The sequence below is a fragment of the Oncorhynchus gorbuscha genome, linkage group LG09 (assembly GCF_021184085.1).
Source record: "Oncorhynchus gorbuscha isolate QuinsamMale2020 ecotype Even-year linkage group LG09, OgorEven_v1.0, whole genome shotgun sequence".
NCBI lineage: Eukaryota > Metazoa > Chordata > Actinopteri > Salmoniformes > Salmonidae > Oncorhynchus > Oncorhynchus gorbuscha.
In genome coordinates this window covers 81,929,981-81,945,811 of record NC_060181.1, presented here as the reverse complement: position 1 = coordinate 81,945,811, position 15,831 = coordinate 81,929,981, and the positions used below count along the sequence as shown (strand labels likewise).

General features: G+C 44.6%; 3 protein-coding genes across 4 annotated transcripts in view; 2 read left to right on the top strand and 1 right to left on the bottom strand.

The window, feature by feature from the left end:
* LOC124044151 (cystathionine beta-synthase-like) overlaps nucleotides 1-15,831 on the bottom strand; it is an 882,911-nt gene that overhangs the window by 188,474 nt on the left and 678,606 nt on the right. The gene's annotated exons all lie outside the window — the stretch shown is intronic.
* piga (phosphatidylinositol glycan anchor biosynthesis, class A) lies at nucleotides 4,163-9,498 on the top strand. 2 transcript variants are annotated; one of them, XM_046363644.1, is made up of 7 exons: nucleotides 4,163-4,462; nucleotides 4,841-5,338; nucleotides 6,492-6,762; nucleotides 6,914-7,046; nucleotides 7,130-7,262; nucleotides 8,149-8,355; nucleotides 8,500-9,498. In XM_046363644.1, the coding sequence occupies exons 2-7, from the start codon at nucleotides 4,892-4,894 to the stop codon at nucleotides 8,758-8,760; spliced, it is 1,452 nt and encodes a 483-aa protein (XP_046219600.1). In that variant the 5' UTR covers nucleotides 4,163-4,462; nucleotides 4,841-4,891; the 3' UTR covers nucleotides 8,761-9,498. The 2 variants fall into 2 exon arrangements, with proteins under 2 accessions (XP_046219600.1, XP_046219599.1); XM_046363643.1 differs by having other exon boundaries at nucleotides 4,167-4,683.
* Nucleotides 10,419-13,367, top strand: asb11 (ankyrin repeat and SOCS box containing 11). Its single transcript, XM_046363661.1, has 6 exons — nucleotides 10,419-10,615; nucleotides 11,568-11,647; nucleotides 11,763-11,870; nucleotides 12,000-12,150; nucleotides 12,255-12,578; nucleotides 12,862-13,367. The coding sequence occupies exons 1-6, from the start codon at nucleotides 10,519-10,521 to the stop codon at nucleotides 12,984-12,986; spliced, it is 885 nt and encodes a 294-aa protein (XP_046219617.1). The 5' UTR covers nucleotides 10,419-10,518; the 3' UTR covers nucleotides 12,987-13,367.

The following is a 15,831-nucleotide window of genomic DNA, read 5'->3' as shown; positions in this document are numbered from 1 at the left end:
TAACCCTAACCCCTAGGGCTAGCTAACATTAGCCACCTTGCTAATATGAGCCACAACAAATTGGAATTTATAACATACACTATAAATATGTGGACACCCCTTCAAATGAGTAGTTTGGACTATTTCAGCGACACCCATTGCGGACCGGCATATAAAATAGAGCACACAACCATGCAATCTCCATAGACAAACACTGGCAGTGAAATGGCATTACAGAAGAGCTCAGTGACTTTCAATGTGGCACTGTCATAGGATGCCACCTTTCCAAGAAGTCAATTTGTCAAATTTCTACCTTGCTAGAGCTGCCCCGGTCAACTTTAGAAGCAACAACGGCTCAGCCGCAAAGCTCACAGAATGGGACCACAGAGTGCAGAAGCATGTAGCGCAATGCCAAGCGCTGACTGGAGTGGTGTAAAGCTCGCTGTCATTAGACTCTGGAGCAGTGGAAACGCTTTTTCTGGAGTGATGAATCACGCTTCACCATCTGGCAGTCCAATGGACGAATATGTAGGCAGTACAAGCCATCTGCTGCTGAAGTGGCTCACATTTTCAGAAAGAAGATGGGCCTGTGATAGGGAGACGTGGAGGGAGACTTTGACCTCAACGTCCAATGGGACGCAGGAGGAGCCTACCAGACCCAGTGGACAAGCCTTAGGGATAGGATGAAATTGTTATATCCTGCCAGGACTGACTGGCCAGCAAAAAACAATTGCACTCAGAATAAATATCACTGCCTGGGGGACTATCGAAAATGCCTGGAGATGTGCTTCAGACTGAACAGTGACATGGTCTCTGGCACAGATGCATACAGACATTTGATGAAAGACTTCTTAGTCCGAGGACTGAAGGAAGAGATCCAGAAAATGGTCAGAACCACCTGCATCAGTTGGGAGACGGAGCCAATCGACAGTGGTCCAGCACTGCAAGCATGCAGAACGCCAGGTGGGTGAGAGGCAGGAGGAGAAAAAGAAGGAGAGGGAGGTGAAAGGCCAGAAGTTACAGGCTGCCCAGCTGACATTCTATCAAGGGCAGGCTGAGAAGGGATGTGGTGGTCAGCAGAGGTGCCCCTAGAGGAAGAGGGGGTGCCAAGAATGACAGAATCTGCTTCACATGCGGAAAACTGGGATATGCAAACAACTGTGATCAGGGCACTGCTCAACAAGGCACGGGCTAACCATGGAGAGGCAGGGGAGGACAGAGGGTTAGAGGAACCCCAAGGGGGGCCCTGGGAGTAGGAGGAGAAGGAACGCCCTGGATGACAAGACCACCTCCACAGACGACACTGTACAATCGAGACTATCAAGACGGATGTGAGGTAGAGACAGGGGCAGACAAAGGGGAAGTTGACACAATTGGAAAGAGGAAGTAGCTGAGGGACCAGAGTCAATTTTTCTTAAAAACAGTAAACTACAGTAAAAAAGGAACCTACCATGGAGTCAATCATTTTTATTTTTGATACTGGGGCTGCAATGTCTGTAATTAGCTGTAAGGCTATGGAAAAACTTCCCATGTCTAGTGAATCAGTAAATATGGTGGGGGAATCAGGCATTCACATGAGAGAATATCTCTCCATGCCCCTACCAGTAAAATTGTGTGACAAAGATTACCAGCATCAGTTCCTCTTTTCTGATCACTGTCCTATAAATCACTAAGATAACATGTGAAGCAGATGGGTTGACAATGACTCATGAGGAGGAAGAGGGGGAGCAGCTAATGTCTGAATTTTGTCTCTCCACTGGCTTCCAGTTGAAGCTCGCATCCGCTACAAGACCATGGTGCTTGCCTACGGAGCTGTGAGGGGAACGGCACCTCAGTACCTCCAGGCTCTGATCAGGCCCTACACCCAAACAAGGGCACTGCGTTCATCCACCTCTGGCCTGCTCGCCTCCCTACCACTGAGGAAGTACAGTTCCCGCTCAGCCCAGTCAAAACTGTTCGCTGCTCTGGCCCCCCAATGGTGGAACAAACTCCCTCACGACGCCAGGACAGCGGAGTCAATCACCACCTTCCGGAGACACCTGAAACCCCACCTCTTTAAGGAATACCTAGGATAGGATAAGTAATCCTTCTCACCCCCCCCTTTAAGATTTAGATGCACTATTGTAAAGTGACTGATCCACTGGATGTCATAAGGTGAATGCACCAATTTGTAAGTCGCTCTGGATAAGAGCGTCTGCTAAATGACTTAAATGTAATGTGACTGGTAATTTTGTGAATGGTAATATTCATGAGCATTAATTCTAGAACTTACACGACACAAGTCAGTTAAGAACAAATTCTTATTTACAATGACGGCCTACCAAAAGGCCTCCTACGGGGATGGGGGCTGAGATTAAAAATAAGAATATATGACAAAACAAACATCACCACATGAAAGACACCACACCACTACATAAAGAGAGACCTAAGACAACAACATAGCATGGCAGCAACACCACATGACAACCACATGGTAGCAACACAACATGACAGCAGCAGAAAACATGGAACAAACATTATTGGAAACAGACAAATCAAATGTTATTGGTCACATACACATGGTTAGCAGATGTTAATGCAAGTGTAGCGAAACGCTTGTGCTTCTAGTTCCGACAGTGCAGTAATATCTAACAAGTAATCTAACAATTCCCCAACAACTACCTAATACACACAAATCTAAAGGGGTGAATGAGAATATGCACATGTAAGTATATAGATGAGCGATGGCCGAGCAGCATAGGAAAGGTGTAATAGATGATATAAAATACAGCAGCAGCCTCTCTGAGTTAGTGATTGCTGTTTAGCAGTCTGATGGCCTTGAGATAGAAGCTGTTTTTCAATCTCTCGTCCCAGCTTTGATGCACCTGTATTGACCTCGCCTTCTAGATGGTAGCGGTATGTTCATAAGGTCGTTGGGTTGGATTGCACAGGACATTCCCTTAATGCTGTAGGAATGAAATAAGGATGTTTTTGTGACGTTCGTGGCATGTTTGTTTTTGGTTTAGCTTAATGTTGCGTTGGTGTTGACGCAATATACATTTTATATTCTCTTCGAGGTCTTTAGAACATGTTACATTTAAGTTGTAGCTAATATTACCACAAAGTTGTCATTTTTTAAATAATCAACAGTCCTTGATTATCTTTTTGGCCTTCCTGTGACATCGGGTGCTGTAGGTGTCATGGAGGGCAGGTAGTTTGCCTCTGGTGATGCGTTGTGTAGACCGCAGCACCCTCTGGAGAGCCCTGCGGTTGAGGGCGGTGCAGTTATACAGCCCAACAGGATGCTCTCGATTGTGCATCTGTAAACGTTTGTCAGGGTTTTGGGTGACAAGTCAAATTTCTTCAGCCTCCTGAGGTTGCGCCTTCTTCACAACACCATTTGTGTGGGTGGACCATTTCAGTTTGTCAGTGATGTGTACGCAGAGGAACTTAAAACATGTTTATCTGTATGACATTGCCATGACATCGCCTACAAGATTGATCTTCGGGTCCAATGGTCATCTCGCACCGAACTGCCCATGTCTAGGCCATCAAATCAAAGACACTCCTACGATATAAAGTTGTTTTTGACGAAAAATGTAAATGTGTCAGTTTGTCTCGTTTACAAGGCAGGAGTAATAACATGTTCAACTACTTAAGATATTGGCTCGAATCTAGGTTGTGCCTTTAGATTTCGAGAAAATGAACATCTAAAGTAGAATTCTTCACTTCTCTAATTGACTTCTCAAACTCCAAACGCTGGCCTGGTCAGCTTGGTCTGCTTCGCAAAAGCGTTCCAGGAAGTCTTGCAATGTTGCGCCTTGTTGAATCGAAGACATTAAAACACACCCTATCCCCCCAGACCTAAAATGAAGTGGACACTTCTGATGACGTATCATGATGTCTGACAAGTATACACTTGCAGGACAAGGGGAAGGGAGGGAGGAATGATTTTTAAATTGACCACCCTTGGCCGGAAATTCTTCACTCCTTCATCCTGCAATGATTTTGTTTTCAGCCACTGGTAGCTTGTGGGTGCTTTATATGCGCTACAGTCAATTATGAGTGCATGTCTACTTATATTAAAAATATCATTATTAAAATACGCCTACTGTATGATAGTTAGCAAATGAATTAGTTTCAGGCCATAGTGAACATAATTGTACACTTGCAAAGCCGACTAAAAACTAGGGCTGAGGGACTTACATGCTGATCATTGCTGATCATTGCTGATCATTTGAACCACCCTCCAAGATGGCGACGGGGATTCCCCCAAGAGCATAAGGCGAAGGTAAGCGGACGAGGCTGTGTCTTTTAAGTGTTTGGACCGCATCCCAGGTGTTGAACGCACCAGACGCAGTGAGGCTATTCCTGACTACTACAGCAGGAGGCAGCAATAACACCAGATTCTAGAAGAAGAAGAAGACAATCTGAAGCAGACCAGGAAGCGACGAGGTTGTTTTGATTGACAGAAATTTGAATGAAGATGGGACTGAGACAAAATGTAGGTTTATATCAAACAAAAAAACTATTTCGCTTTGTTTTGAAGGTAAGGTCGTAGTCTCTCAAGTCCCAATCATCTAAATGTCCTCGGAAGCATTACAGCAAACATACTAGCTGGCTTACCTAGCCTCATTTCTAACTTGCTAGCTACGTTAGCATGCTACCTCCAAGCCACAAATTAATCGGTTATCTATGGGAATCGTTGTTCAAGCCACTACAAAGGTAATTCATCGACTTGCTAGCTTACTTGCAACTGCTTATTCATAGATACACTTTGGTAATGACGCTTATGGAAAGGTTAGATCAAGTCATAGGTTAATCTGAGCAGATTGTGTAGTTGTAGCTATCCATTGACATGTTTATTTCATTGTTTACTCAGGTGCATGGTTCCTCTAAATGTAAGACGCCTGTATGAGTGACGCACACCACCATGGGCCAGCGAAGGAGGGGGGCAGCTTTCCACGCTCCCCCAGCCAACAGACACCCTGATGGGCTCACAGTGGCTTCCCAGGCCCCTGCCAGGAAGCACAACATCTGCATGGTGTCAGACTTTTTTTACCCCAACATGGGAGGGGTGGAGAGCCACATCTACCAGCTGTCTCAGTGTCTGATAGAGAAGGGTCACAAGGTGGTGATTGCCACCCACGCCTATGGCTGCAGGAAAGGGGTCCGGTACCTGACCAATGGGCTCAAGGTCTACTACCTGCCCCTGCAGGTGATGTACAACCAGTCCACAGCTACCACCTGCTTCCACAGCCTGCCGCTGCTGCGCTGCGTGTTTGTCAGGGAGCGTATCACCGTGGTGCACGCCCACAGCTCCTTCTCCGCCATGGGCCACGATGCATTGTTCCACGCCAAGACCATGGGCCTCAACACGGTGGGTAGCAGTCTAACAGAGTTGTGGGTAGCAGTCTAACAGAGTTGTGGGTAGCAGTCTAACAGAGTTGTGGGTAGCAGTCTCACAGAGTTGTGGGTAGCAGTCTCACAGAGTTGTGGGTAGCAGTCTCACAGAGTTGTGGGTAGCAGTCTCACAGAGTTGTGGGTAGCAGTCTCACAGAGTTGTGGGTAGCAGTCTCACAGAGTTGTGGGTAGCAGTCTCACAGAGTTGTGGGTAGCAGTCTCACAGAGTTGTGGGTAGCAGTCTCACAGAGTTGTGGGTAGCAGTCTCACAGAGTTGTGGGTAGCAGTCTCACAGAGTTGTGGGTAGCAGTCTCACAGAGTTGTGGGTAGCAGTCTCACAGAGTTGTGGGTAGCAGTCTCACAGAGTTGTGGGTAGCAGTCTCACAGAGTTGTGGGTAGCAGTCTCACAGAGTTGTGGGTAGCAGTCTCTCAGAGTTGTGGGTAGCAGTCTCTCAGAGTTGTGGGTAGCAGTCTCTCAGAGTTGTGGGTAGCAGTCTCTCAGAGTTGTGGGTAGCAGTCTCTCAGAGTTGTGGGTAGCAGTCTCTCAGAGTTGTGGGTAGCAGTCTCTCAGAGTTGTGGGTAGCAGTCTCTCAGAGTTGTGGGTAGCAGTCTCTCAGAGTTGTGGGTAGCAGTCTCTCAGAGTTGTGGGTAGCAGTCTCTCAGAGTTGTGGGTAGCAGTCTCTCAGAGTTGTGGGTAGCAGTCTCTCAGAGTTGTGGGTAGCAGTCTCTCAGAGCTGTGGGTAGCAGTCTAACAGAGCTGTTGGTAGCAGTCTCACAGAGCTGTGGGTAGCAGTCTCACAGAGCTGTGGGTAGCAGTCTCACAGAGCTGTGGGTAGCAGTCTCACAGAGCTGTGGGTAGCAGTCTCACAGAGCTGTGGGTAGCAGTCTCACAGAGCTGTGGGTAGCAGTCTCACAGAGCTGTGGGTAGCAGTCTCACAGAGCTGTGGGTAGCAGTCTCACAGAGTTGTGTGCGGTGAAACTAAACCAATTTTGACCGAAAGTGGTGCACTTTAGGGAATATGATGCCATTGCAGGCACATCCTAGAGCAAGATGAGACTATATAAAGTTCTTAAATAGTTTTTGTGTGTCCGTTTACTATAAATATTTAAAAGTTGTTGTCTGTTTACAGGTGTTTACTGACCACTCCCTCTTTGGTTTTGCTGATGTTAGCTCGGTACTGACCAATAAGCTGCTGACGGTGTCTTTGTGCGACACCAATCACATTGTGTGTGTGTCGTACACCAGTAAGGAGAACACCGTGCTTAGGGCAGCACTTGACCCCAAGATTGTTTCTGTCATCCCCAACGCTGTCGACCCCACAGACTTCACCCCCGACCCTTCCCAGCGCTGTGACGACAGGATCACCATCGTAGTGGTCAGCCGCCTCGTCTATCGTAAAGGTAAGGAGCGGTGAGTCTATATAAAGATATATGTAGAACCCACATAGCAATAAGATGAACTATGTGTGCTTGTCGTTTATCAATAAATAAAGCCTGTAGATATGATTGTAGGAATGTGAAGTCTCAACTGCTGCTTATACACTTTTTTTAGGAATAGATCTTCTGGGTGGGATCATCCCAGAGCTGTGCCTCAAACATCCCGATCTATATTTCCTGATTGGTGGAGAGGGACCAAAGAGAATCGTGTTGGAGGAAGTGAGAGAGAAATACCAGCTACACGACAGGTAGAATTAAACAGTGATGTGTGTGGGTTGGTATATATTTGCGGGTGTAGGTGTGTGTCTGATTTCCTTCTCTCTCTCCCCAGAGTGCGTCTCCTGGGGGCCCTGGAGCATAAGGATGTGCGGGGGGTCTTGGTCCAGGGACATATCTTCCTCAACACCTCCCTGACCGAGGCCTTCTGCATGGCTATAGTGGAGGGGGCCAGCTGTGGACTACAGGTCTGTTTGCCGACTGAATATACAGATAGAGTCTGAGCGGAAAATCTGTCAGACGGCGCAAGAGCTACTGCTAAAATATCTCAATCACCAAATGCAATGGAAGACAGGCTACATCAATGAGACACGCACCACTTTGCAATGAGCTGGAGGCAGTATCCATTTTGAAAACATATACTTTATTGTTTGAAATGTGAAAGTTTTACTACATATTATGAGGCATGTCTAACCATGCTTCAAAGTAGCATAAATCAGACTATATCCGGAGAGGCAATTATTTAAAATCCACTTTCTTTCATTGTCCATTAGCCAAAAGCACAATCCTATTAGCAACCCATGTTAGTTGTTGCGTATTACATCTCCCCTCTTTCTACATTTCTAATGGATATTTTCATCTCTGTCACTCATGTGCGGTGCGCTTTAGACAATGCTGTTTTCCCGCTAATTTCATTACAGAACGAAATGTTTATACTATAGTAGATTGACAGGCTAGTGATTTTGCTGTTAGTTACTAGTCTTGTTGTCTGAGGAAAAGTTAATGTGGACAGTTATTCTAACATCTTCAAAGTGCACATCAGAGTTCAGTAAAAAGGGCCGCACATCGTTGCACCTTTAACTGTTAATATGAATTACCATATTACCACAAGCGCCGTGAGTGGACACCCTAATCGGGTTATGCACCCAATGCATATGGGTCCGGGAATTTTCTCAAATGTCCAGTAAATTTAAGTTCTGCCTGTCAAATGTCCGGCACCACATTTTCCTAACGGAAACCCTGCTTGGTATCTGCATGTGGCTGGTTGGATGGGTGTCTGCTTGTTATTCTTAACATCGGTGGATTGAGTATGTGTGTGTGGTTAATGAGGTTCATGGAAGTGTGTGTGTGTAGGTGGTAAGTACGCGTGTTGGAGGGATCCCTGAGGTTCTACCTGAGGATCTGATCACCCTGTGTGAGCCCACCGTGCGTTCCCTTTGTGCCGGCCTGGACAGTGTCATTGCTAGACAACGATCGGGCAGCGTCGCCTCCCCAGCTTCCATCCACGCCCACGTCTGCACCCTCTACACCTGGAGGAATGTCGCAGAGAGGACAGAGAAGGTAGGCTCATACATGCGTAATATATTTAGTATGTTTCCTAAATCTAGACTGTGATACCTTTTATTGACACAGACTGAGATATTGATGAGGTTTAATTCATTGATACTAACACTATGTGTGTGTATCTGCTCTCTGTTCTGTCAGGTGTATGACCGTGTGGCTGGGGAGAAGGTTCTTCCTCTGGACAGACGGCTGCTCAGACTGAGAACCCACTGTGGCCCTGTGGCAGGCTCTATCTTTTCCTTCTTCGCTGTCCTCAACTTCCTCTTCCTGCTCCTTCTCCGCTGGCTCCTCCCAGACTCCCTCATAGACGTTGCCATGGATGCCACGGGGCCCCAGGGGCTGTGGAGGCAGGGCTTGGGCGATAGGAAAGGAAAGGAACTCACTCTAAAAGTGCCATGTTGACAAAGGAGTAGCCAGGTGGTCAATGATGATAACTCCAATCAAACACAACTCCTTATCCTAAACCTTAACATAACTGCTTAAAAAAAATCTTAAACTTGGCCTCTGACCCAACTACCTAATCACCTGTGGATACTGACCACTCATTGCAGAATGTTTTAAGGGGAACCCTGATGTTTACAATAGGATGAGTGTTCTTGCTCAGGTTAAGACGGTTATAGATATACGTTTTATTCTTTGTAACCCCGGAATGAACCCCAAAACTTAAGTACTCCTGAATTAATGTTCCACTCATAGTTTTTGTATTTTATAAAGAAGGATATAGGTTCATAGAGAATTATTTGATTAAGGAAGGAGGTTGGGGGGTACACCGTTATTACAAAAATGCCACATTGAATGCCACTGGTTGCCATAGACAGCAGTATAAACGTTAAGGGGAGTCTGTAATTGCATAGTTTTGTATTCCAACCCCACCCACTAACCAAGTTCACCTCCTTGTCCTTTTATGGTTGAATTTCATTTTTTGTAGTTCTCTGCTGTTGAACTTTTTTACTTATATCATGCTTTGCCAATGTCTTTGTTGGGTGGTTCCTCTGCTATGGAAATTGGTTTTTTTTGTGTTTGTTTTTTTACAAATGTTTGTGAGCTCATGCTTAAGGCTGTGTGTACCCTGATGATGCACTGATTCCTGAACCTTGACCTGTGACGGAAATAAGGAAAATAAAGTCTGTTTCAGGATGACTTATTTTATCACCCTTTTTTCTGATCAAGGATTTTCAATAGCTAGGGCCTCAAAACGTGTTGTACGTCCTGGAATAAAAACATCACTGTTTTCACTGTAAACATTTTGCCAGACGAAACACATAGCAATGAAAGGGGAGGAGGTAGGATTGGCATTCCTATCTTTTCAAGGCTGAGGGTAGTGCACTATTCACACATCGTTAGGGTTGTTGTCTGGGTAAATGGCATCATTGTTGTCACTATAGAAACATTTTTTGCCTAAAGTGGTTAAGGGTATTGATGAGGGTCAAATGTTTCAAAGATGTAGGAGAGAGTACTGTATGCAGGGGAGGTTCCAGAGGTGCTGGACACACCCATCCCCCCTATACATTTAACATACTAATCTAGCTCAATAGTCAATATTGTATGTATGTAGCCCTCATTCAGACTGTTTGTGAAGAGTGAACCACAGTTTAGTAAAAACGAAGTTTTACTTTCAAAATACCCAACTATTCACATTCCAATGTCGATGTACTACAGGCACCATGTTTTGACTGGCTGTTTTGAAGTGATGTCCCTGAAGGAAACAGTGAACCGGACTTGAATGATATAACGACACAGATATGCAGATAGCTTTACAACTCCCCTCTTAAAATTGGCTTTTAGAAAGCCCTAAACAGATTTCTTAAATTCAATCGCACCTTATCCAATTTTGTTTTTCTTACGCCATAAGGTTGACCTTTGCACATGTTGAAATACCACACCTTATCACCTAGATATCAGAATAGACACAGATGTTCCATTTGTGTGTGTCTGTGTCTATCCGTCCTATGCTTACCTCTATTGTCATGCAACGGTTCCCCAATTCCACGGAAAGGGGGGTTGCAGGGGTGGTACTCCTTTCCTCAGGGTTGGGGGAGGAGGTAGCTTGGGGCCTGATAAGAGGTCTGGGAAAGCCAGCAGTGGGCAGAGAGGTTTGTGGATCCCATAGTGTGCCATAGCTGGTTCATTCACTGTGGAGGAGGCTGCTGTTGTTTGACCATGGCTGGTGTGCAGACGGAGATTGCCCTGTGCAGTCGGCCTTGGAGGGGACCCTTCCATATCTATGGTGGACTGGCATGCAACTCACTCATGGCTGGTATGGTTTTCTCTTTTTCTTCTGCTGCTTTGTCAAAGTAAATACTGTTTAGCAAGTTTGTGTTCTGTGAGAGCAAGAAAGTTACACTTACAATTTGAGGCCAAGAGATCTTCAGTGTGTTCTGTGCTTTTGTCTGTGGTATTGGTGTTGTTCAACAAAGAAGGTTGGTGTCCTGAATAAACACATTATACATTATGTTTTCCTAAGAGTTGAGAACAAGAGTTGGTTCAGATATTTCAGAAAGTTGGTAGAGGCGATGAGAGAGAGAAAATGGAAAGAGAGAGCAGTTTGGTCAAGATTGATTGGTGTGTGTTTTTAGAAGAATACTGTCTACCTACTGGTTGATTCAATGTTGTTTCCATGTAATTTCAACCCCAAAAATAAATGTGATGACGTTGAATCAACGTGGAAAACTGATTGGATTTGAAGAACAAAAGTAAACAACTTAAATGGTCAAATATTTTTGTTGATAAATCCAACCAAACGTTGAACTGATATCTGTGCACAGTGGGTAGCCGACTGATGTATGCCCTGAATAAATATACTGCATATCATTTTTTTAGTGAAAGTAAGGGAACCCCCCCCCCACACACAAACTCCTGAAGTACTTAAGTATTTACACCACTGGTAGGACTTGAGTATGTGAGACTACATTTCCCTTACAGTGCCTCTCATTTGCACATGACCTCTCCTGGCTGTTCCAACAGCTTTGTCTGATGCATATTCATCTACTTATGTTGATGAGATGAGCCAGTTAGTACAACCAGTTTGGGGGAGAGAGGGAGGAAGTCAGTGCGGTTGTTTAGTTCTCCCCCGGGTACTGTTTTCAGTGATACCGGGGCAGGAACTGGGCTTCAGTGTCTCTGAGGTCCAGGAGGTTGATTGTCTGATAATGATGTGCTGTGTTTGGACAGGCTACAGTATGAATGATTTTGTGTCTGTCTTTCCACAGACTTGTGGTCAGACAGGACTCCTCTTCACGATGCTGCCTACCAGGGTAGACTCCTGATCCTAAGGACTCTGGTCTCACAGGTAGACAGCCAACCATGTCTTACAGTAATAAAGCTGTCATGCAAATGACATACTGACACTAAACAAAACACACACATCACATAGACATGAAGTCCTCCATCTTCTCCACTCTCAGGGGTTTCCTGTGGACATGCTGACAATGGACAGGGTCTCTCCCCTCCACGAGGCCTGCCTCGGAGGACATTACGCCTGCACCACTTTCCTACTTGAGAATGGGGCCAATGTAAGGACACCATGTTTTTTCTCTCGCTCAAACTAGGAATAATCACAGGTGATAAATGATTGTTTTTACCAATATAGGTCGTGTCTAACCTAAAGCCGCTTCATGTGATTGCTCTCTGTGTGTCTGCAGGTGGAGATGGTATCGACTGATGGAGCCACACCCCTCTTCAATGCCTGCAGCAGTGGGAGTGTTGCCTGTGTCAGACTGATTCTACAGTACAGCCCCAACACCCATGCTGTCCATCACCTGGCATCCCCCATCCACCAGGCTGCAAAGAGAGGTAAGTGTGCATGTGGATTTATTTTATGTGCAGTGACTCAGAATGACCATTTCATGCAGCATAATGGTAAACATTTACTCAGTAAAAGTTGTTTCCCTCCCCAGGTCACAGGGAGTGTCTAGAGGTGTTGCTGTCCTATGGATTCCACATAGACCTGGAGCTGCCTGGTGTGGGAACCCCTTTGTACACAGCCTGTCTGGCCCAGGCCACCGACTGTGTGGAGAGACTGCTGCAATCAGGTGTTGATGTCCAGGGTGGGTGTGGTCAAGACACACCATTACATGCTGCAGTGCTAGGGGGAGAAGTCAGGGTGGTGGAGCTTCTGATGGATTACGGGGCTGATGGGAGTTGTAGGAATTCAGACGGGAAGACTCCTCTGGAGCTGGCAGCTTGTGACAGTACAGTCAGAACTACAATACAGAAAAGAGGTGAAAATACTTGTTTTATTAATGCATTCACACGCACATCCATGCATACATGACTCTACCCAAACGTCCCACTGGGAACACAATGTTTTAATCAACGTTGTTCCCACTTCATTTCAATGAAGTTAACTTGAACCAACATGGAATAGACGTTGAATTTACATCTGTGCCCAGTGGGCTATTAGTGCAGCCTTCCATCAGTAGACATATCAACATATTTTCCATGTCTGACATATCTCCTTCCCCTTTGTTCTACCTCTTTACTGCCTCACCTCTTTCTCCCCAGGTCCCTGCACTCTTTCTCAGCTGTGTCGGTTCTGCATTCGGAGGAGTTTGGGACAGACTCGTCTGGACAGAACATCAGCCCTCTTCCTCCCTTACAGACTCCAGGCTTTCCTGCTTTACCAGTAACACTGAAATGGCAACTTTTTTTTACAAACGTTTGGTCATTTGTATTTATTGCTATTTTAATCAACTTCTACTTGTTCAGTGGTTTTAGCAGTGAGTTGGTAACTGAACAAAAAATGGTTTTGTTTTTCTTGGTTTAATAGAAACTGGGTTGACTGATTTGTAGCTTTTCTCAGGATGCTATATTTTCTAATAAATGGTCATATTCAACATATCTAAAATAGCTTTTCTTTTGTCATAAACCCCTTATGTTGACGTGGACATGTTACCCAATTACATAAACAGTAGGCGAAGCCCCATCAAATACTGTATCAACCCCTGAAACCTGGCCTAGCCATTTACTTGACAAAAGGCAAGGTGTCTGGGCATTGCGAGTGCATCTCAACAGTCACCATCTTCTCCCTGATGTCTTTCCTTTGTCTGTGAGCAGAGGGGGATTAAGGTGCTGACTGAGAAGAGAAGAGGCGTAGCAGATGGAGAGGTGTGGCTCCAGGGTGTTTCCTGTCCTCCTTGTATGCCAGTTTAGATTGAGATTGAAAAGGTCATATCATCAAAATGCCTGATGGCCAATCAGGTCTCCTGAAACAGATCACCTATGGCTCATTAATGACATCATGGGATGCTGGAGTATCCATAATGATTGTTGTGATAATAATCGGAGCCAAAATATCACTTAGGATCTAGACCAAACTATGAATTACCTTGAGAGAGTCTGAGCATCCCACTGTGTGGGAGACGGGGTATGTTAAGATTCAGTGGGAGGACCCAGGTCGCAGCTGTAAATGAGAACTTGTTCTCAACTGGCCTACCTGGTTAAATAAAGATGAAATAAATCAAAAGCAGTGGTTGGAATGTTTGAGTATGTACACAACTATTTAAAATAATAAGAATGAACATCTTCAAATGTCTGAATGAATCCAATTAACCCAAAGAGCAATGTAACAGTAATCACAGTAAATGCTATCTATATGTATCTACACCAGATTAATTTACACAATATATACTAAGAATGATGTACAGCAGTAGCTATATTAGAGTGAGCTATGTCAAGACGCCAGTATATAAATGAATATGTGGTGTGTATAAACAGTGTAACTACGAGGCAGTGTACAATTGTAGAAATGATGGAATGAGCTATGTCAAGAACAGAGTATTTAACGTGCAAAACCTCATGGCAAAATATACTGGTCAGCAGTTCCTGCAAGAGGAAGGCATTGATGCTATGGACTGGCCCGCCCGTTCCCCAGACCTGAATCCAATTGAGCACATCTGGGACATCATGTCTCGCTCCATCCACCAATGCCACGTTGCACCACAGACTGTCCAGGAGTTGGCGGATGCTTTAGTCTAGGTCTGGGAGGAGATCCCTCAGGACACCATCCGCCACCTCATCAGGAGCATGCCCAGGCATTGTAGGGAGGCCACACACACTACTGAGCCTCATTTTGACTTGTTTTAAGGACATTACATCAAAGTTGGATCAGCCTGTAGTGTGGTTTTCCACTTTAATTTTGAGTGTGACTCCAAATCCACACCTCCATGGGTTGATAAATTTGATTTCCATTGATAGTTTTGGTGTGATTTTGATGTCAGCACATTCAACTATGTACAGAAAAAAGTATTTAATGAGAATATTTCATTCATTCAGATCTAGAATGTGTTATTTTAGTGTTCCCTTTATTTTTTTGAGCAGTGTATATACTGCATGTATGAGAATGGTACGTATGTTAATTGAAAATGTGTATAGAATACAGTATATACATGTGAAGTGGGTAAAACAGTATGTGAACATTAAGTGACCAGTGTTCAATGACTATGTACTGTACATAGGGCAGCAGTCTCTAAGGTACAGGGTTGAGTGCCGGATGGTAGCCGTTTAGTGCCCGTGTCTAAGGTTTAGGGCAGAGTACTGGGCAGAGGCCGGCTAAGCTGTTTTTCAGTCTCTCTATCCCAGCTTTGATGCACCTGTACTGTCTCTGCCTTTTAGATGTTAGCAGGGTGAACAGCCCGGATGTTGGGGGATATGTTGAGGAAAAGTACAGGACAGCAACATTGAAACACCACACACCCTAATTTTTCAACCATTTAATCAACACTAAACATCATAATGTCGCTTACATAAAAAACATTTTAAAATGTATTGCTAAAAATATATTGCCACTTATTTTTAACACAATAAAAACTTTGGCACTGTAAACAAGACACCACAAGCTTGTTCTACAAATAAATGTAGATCAAATAACATGATGGCGTGCTAAGCTGTGCTTTTGCAGAGACACCAGAAAATGCTCAAACAACAACAAAATATTAAATTCACCCAGAGAGAATGACTTTTTATATTTATCAAACACTGAGAAACACAAGTATCACTTTGGACAACATCGAACTACTCTTGGTGTCACGTCCTGACCTTGACAAGGGGTGGTTTGTTTAGTTTTTTTGTATTGTCTAGGGGGTTTTGTATGTCCTAGGGGTTTTTCTAGCCTAGGTGTTTATATGTCTATCGTTACCTGGATTGGTTCTCAATCAGAGGCAGCTGTTTATCATTGTCTCTGATTGAGAACCATATTTAGGTAGCCATATTCCTTGGTTTATCTGTGGGTTATTGCCTATGTATAGTTGCCTGTGTCAGCACTAGTGTTTATAGCTTCACGGTCGTTTTATTAGTTTGTTTAAGTATTCTTAATTTAATAAATAGGAATGTATTCTCATCACGCTGCGCCTTGGTCTCCCCGTTACGACAAACGTGACACTTGGACAGAACTGTCAATTCTCATCTGAACCAAACAATCAGATATACAGATTATTCAGAAAGTATTCAGAACCCTTGACCTTTTCCAAATTGTGT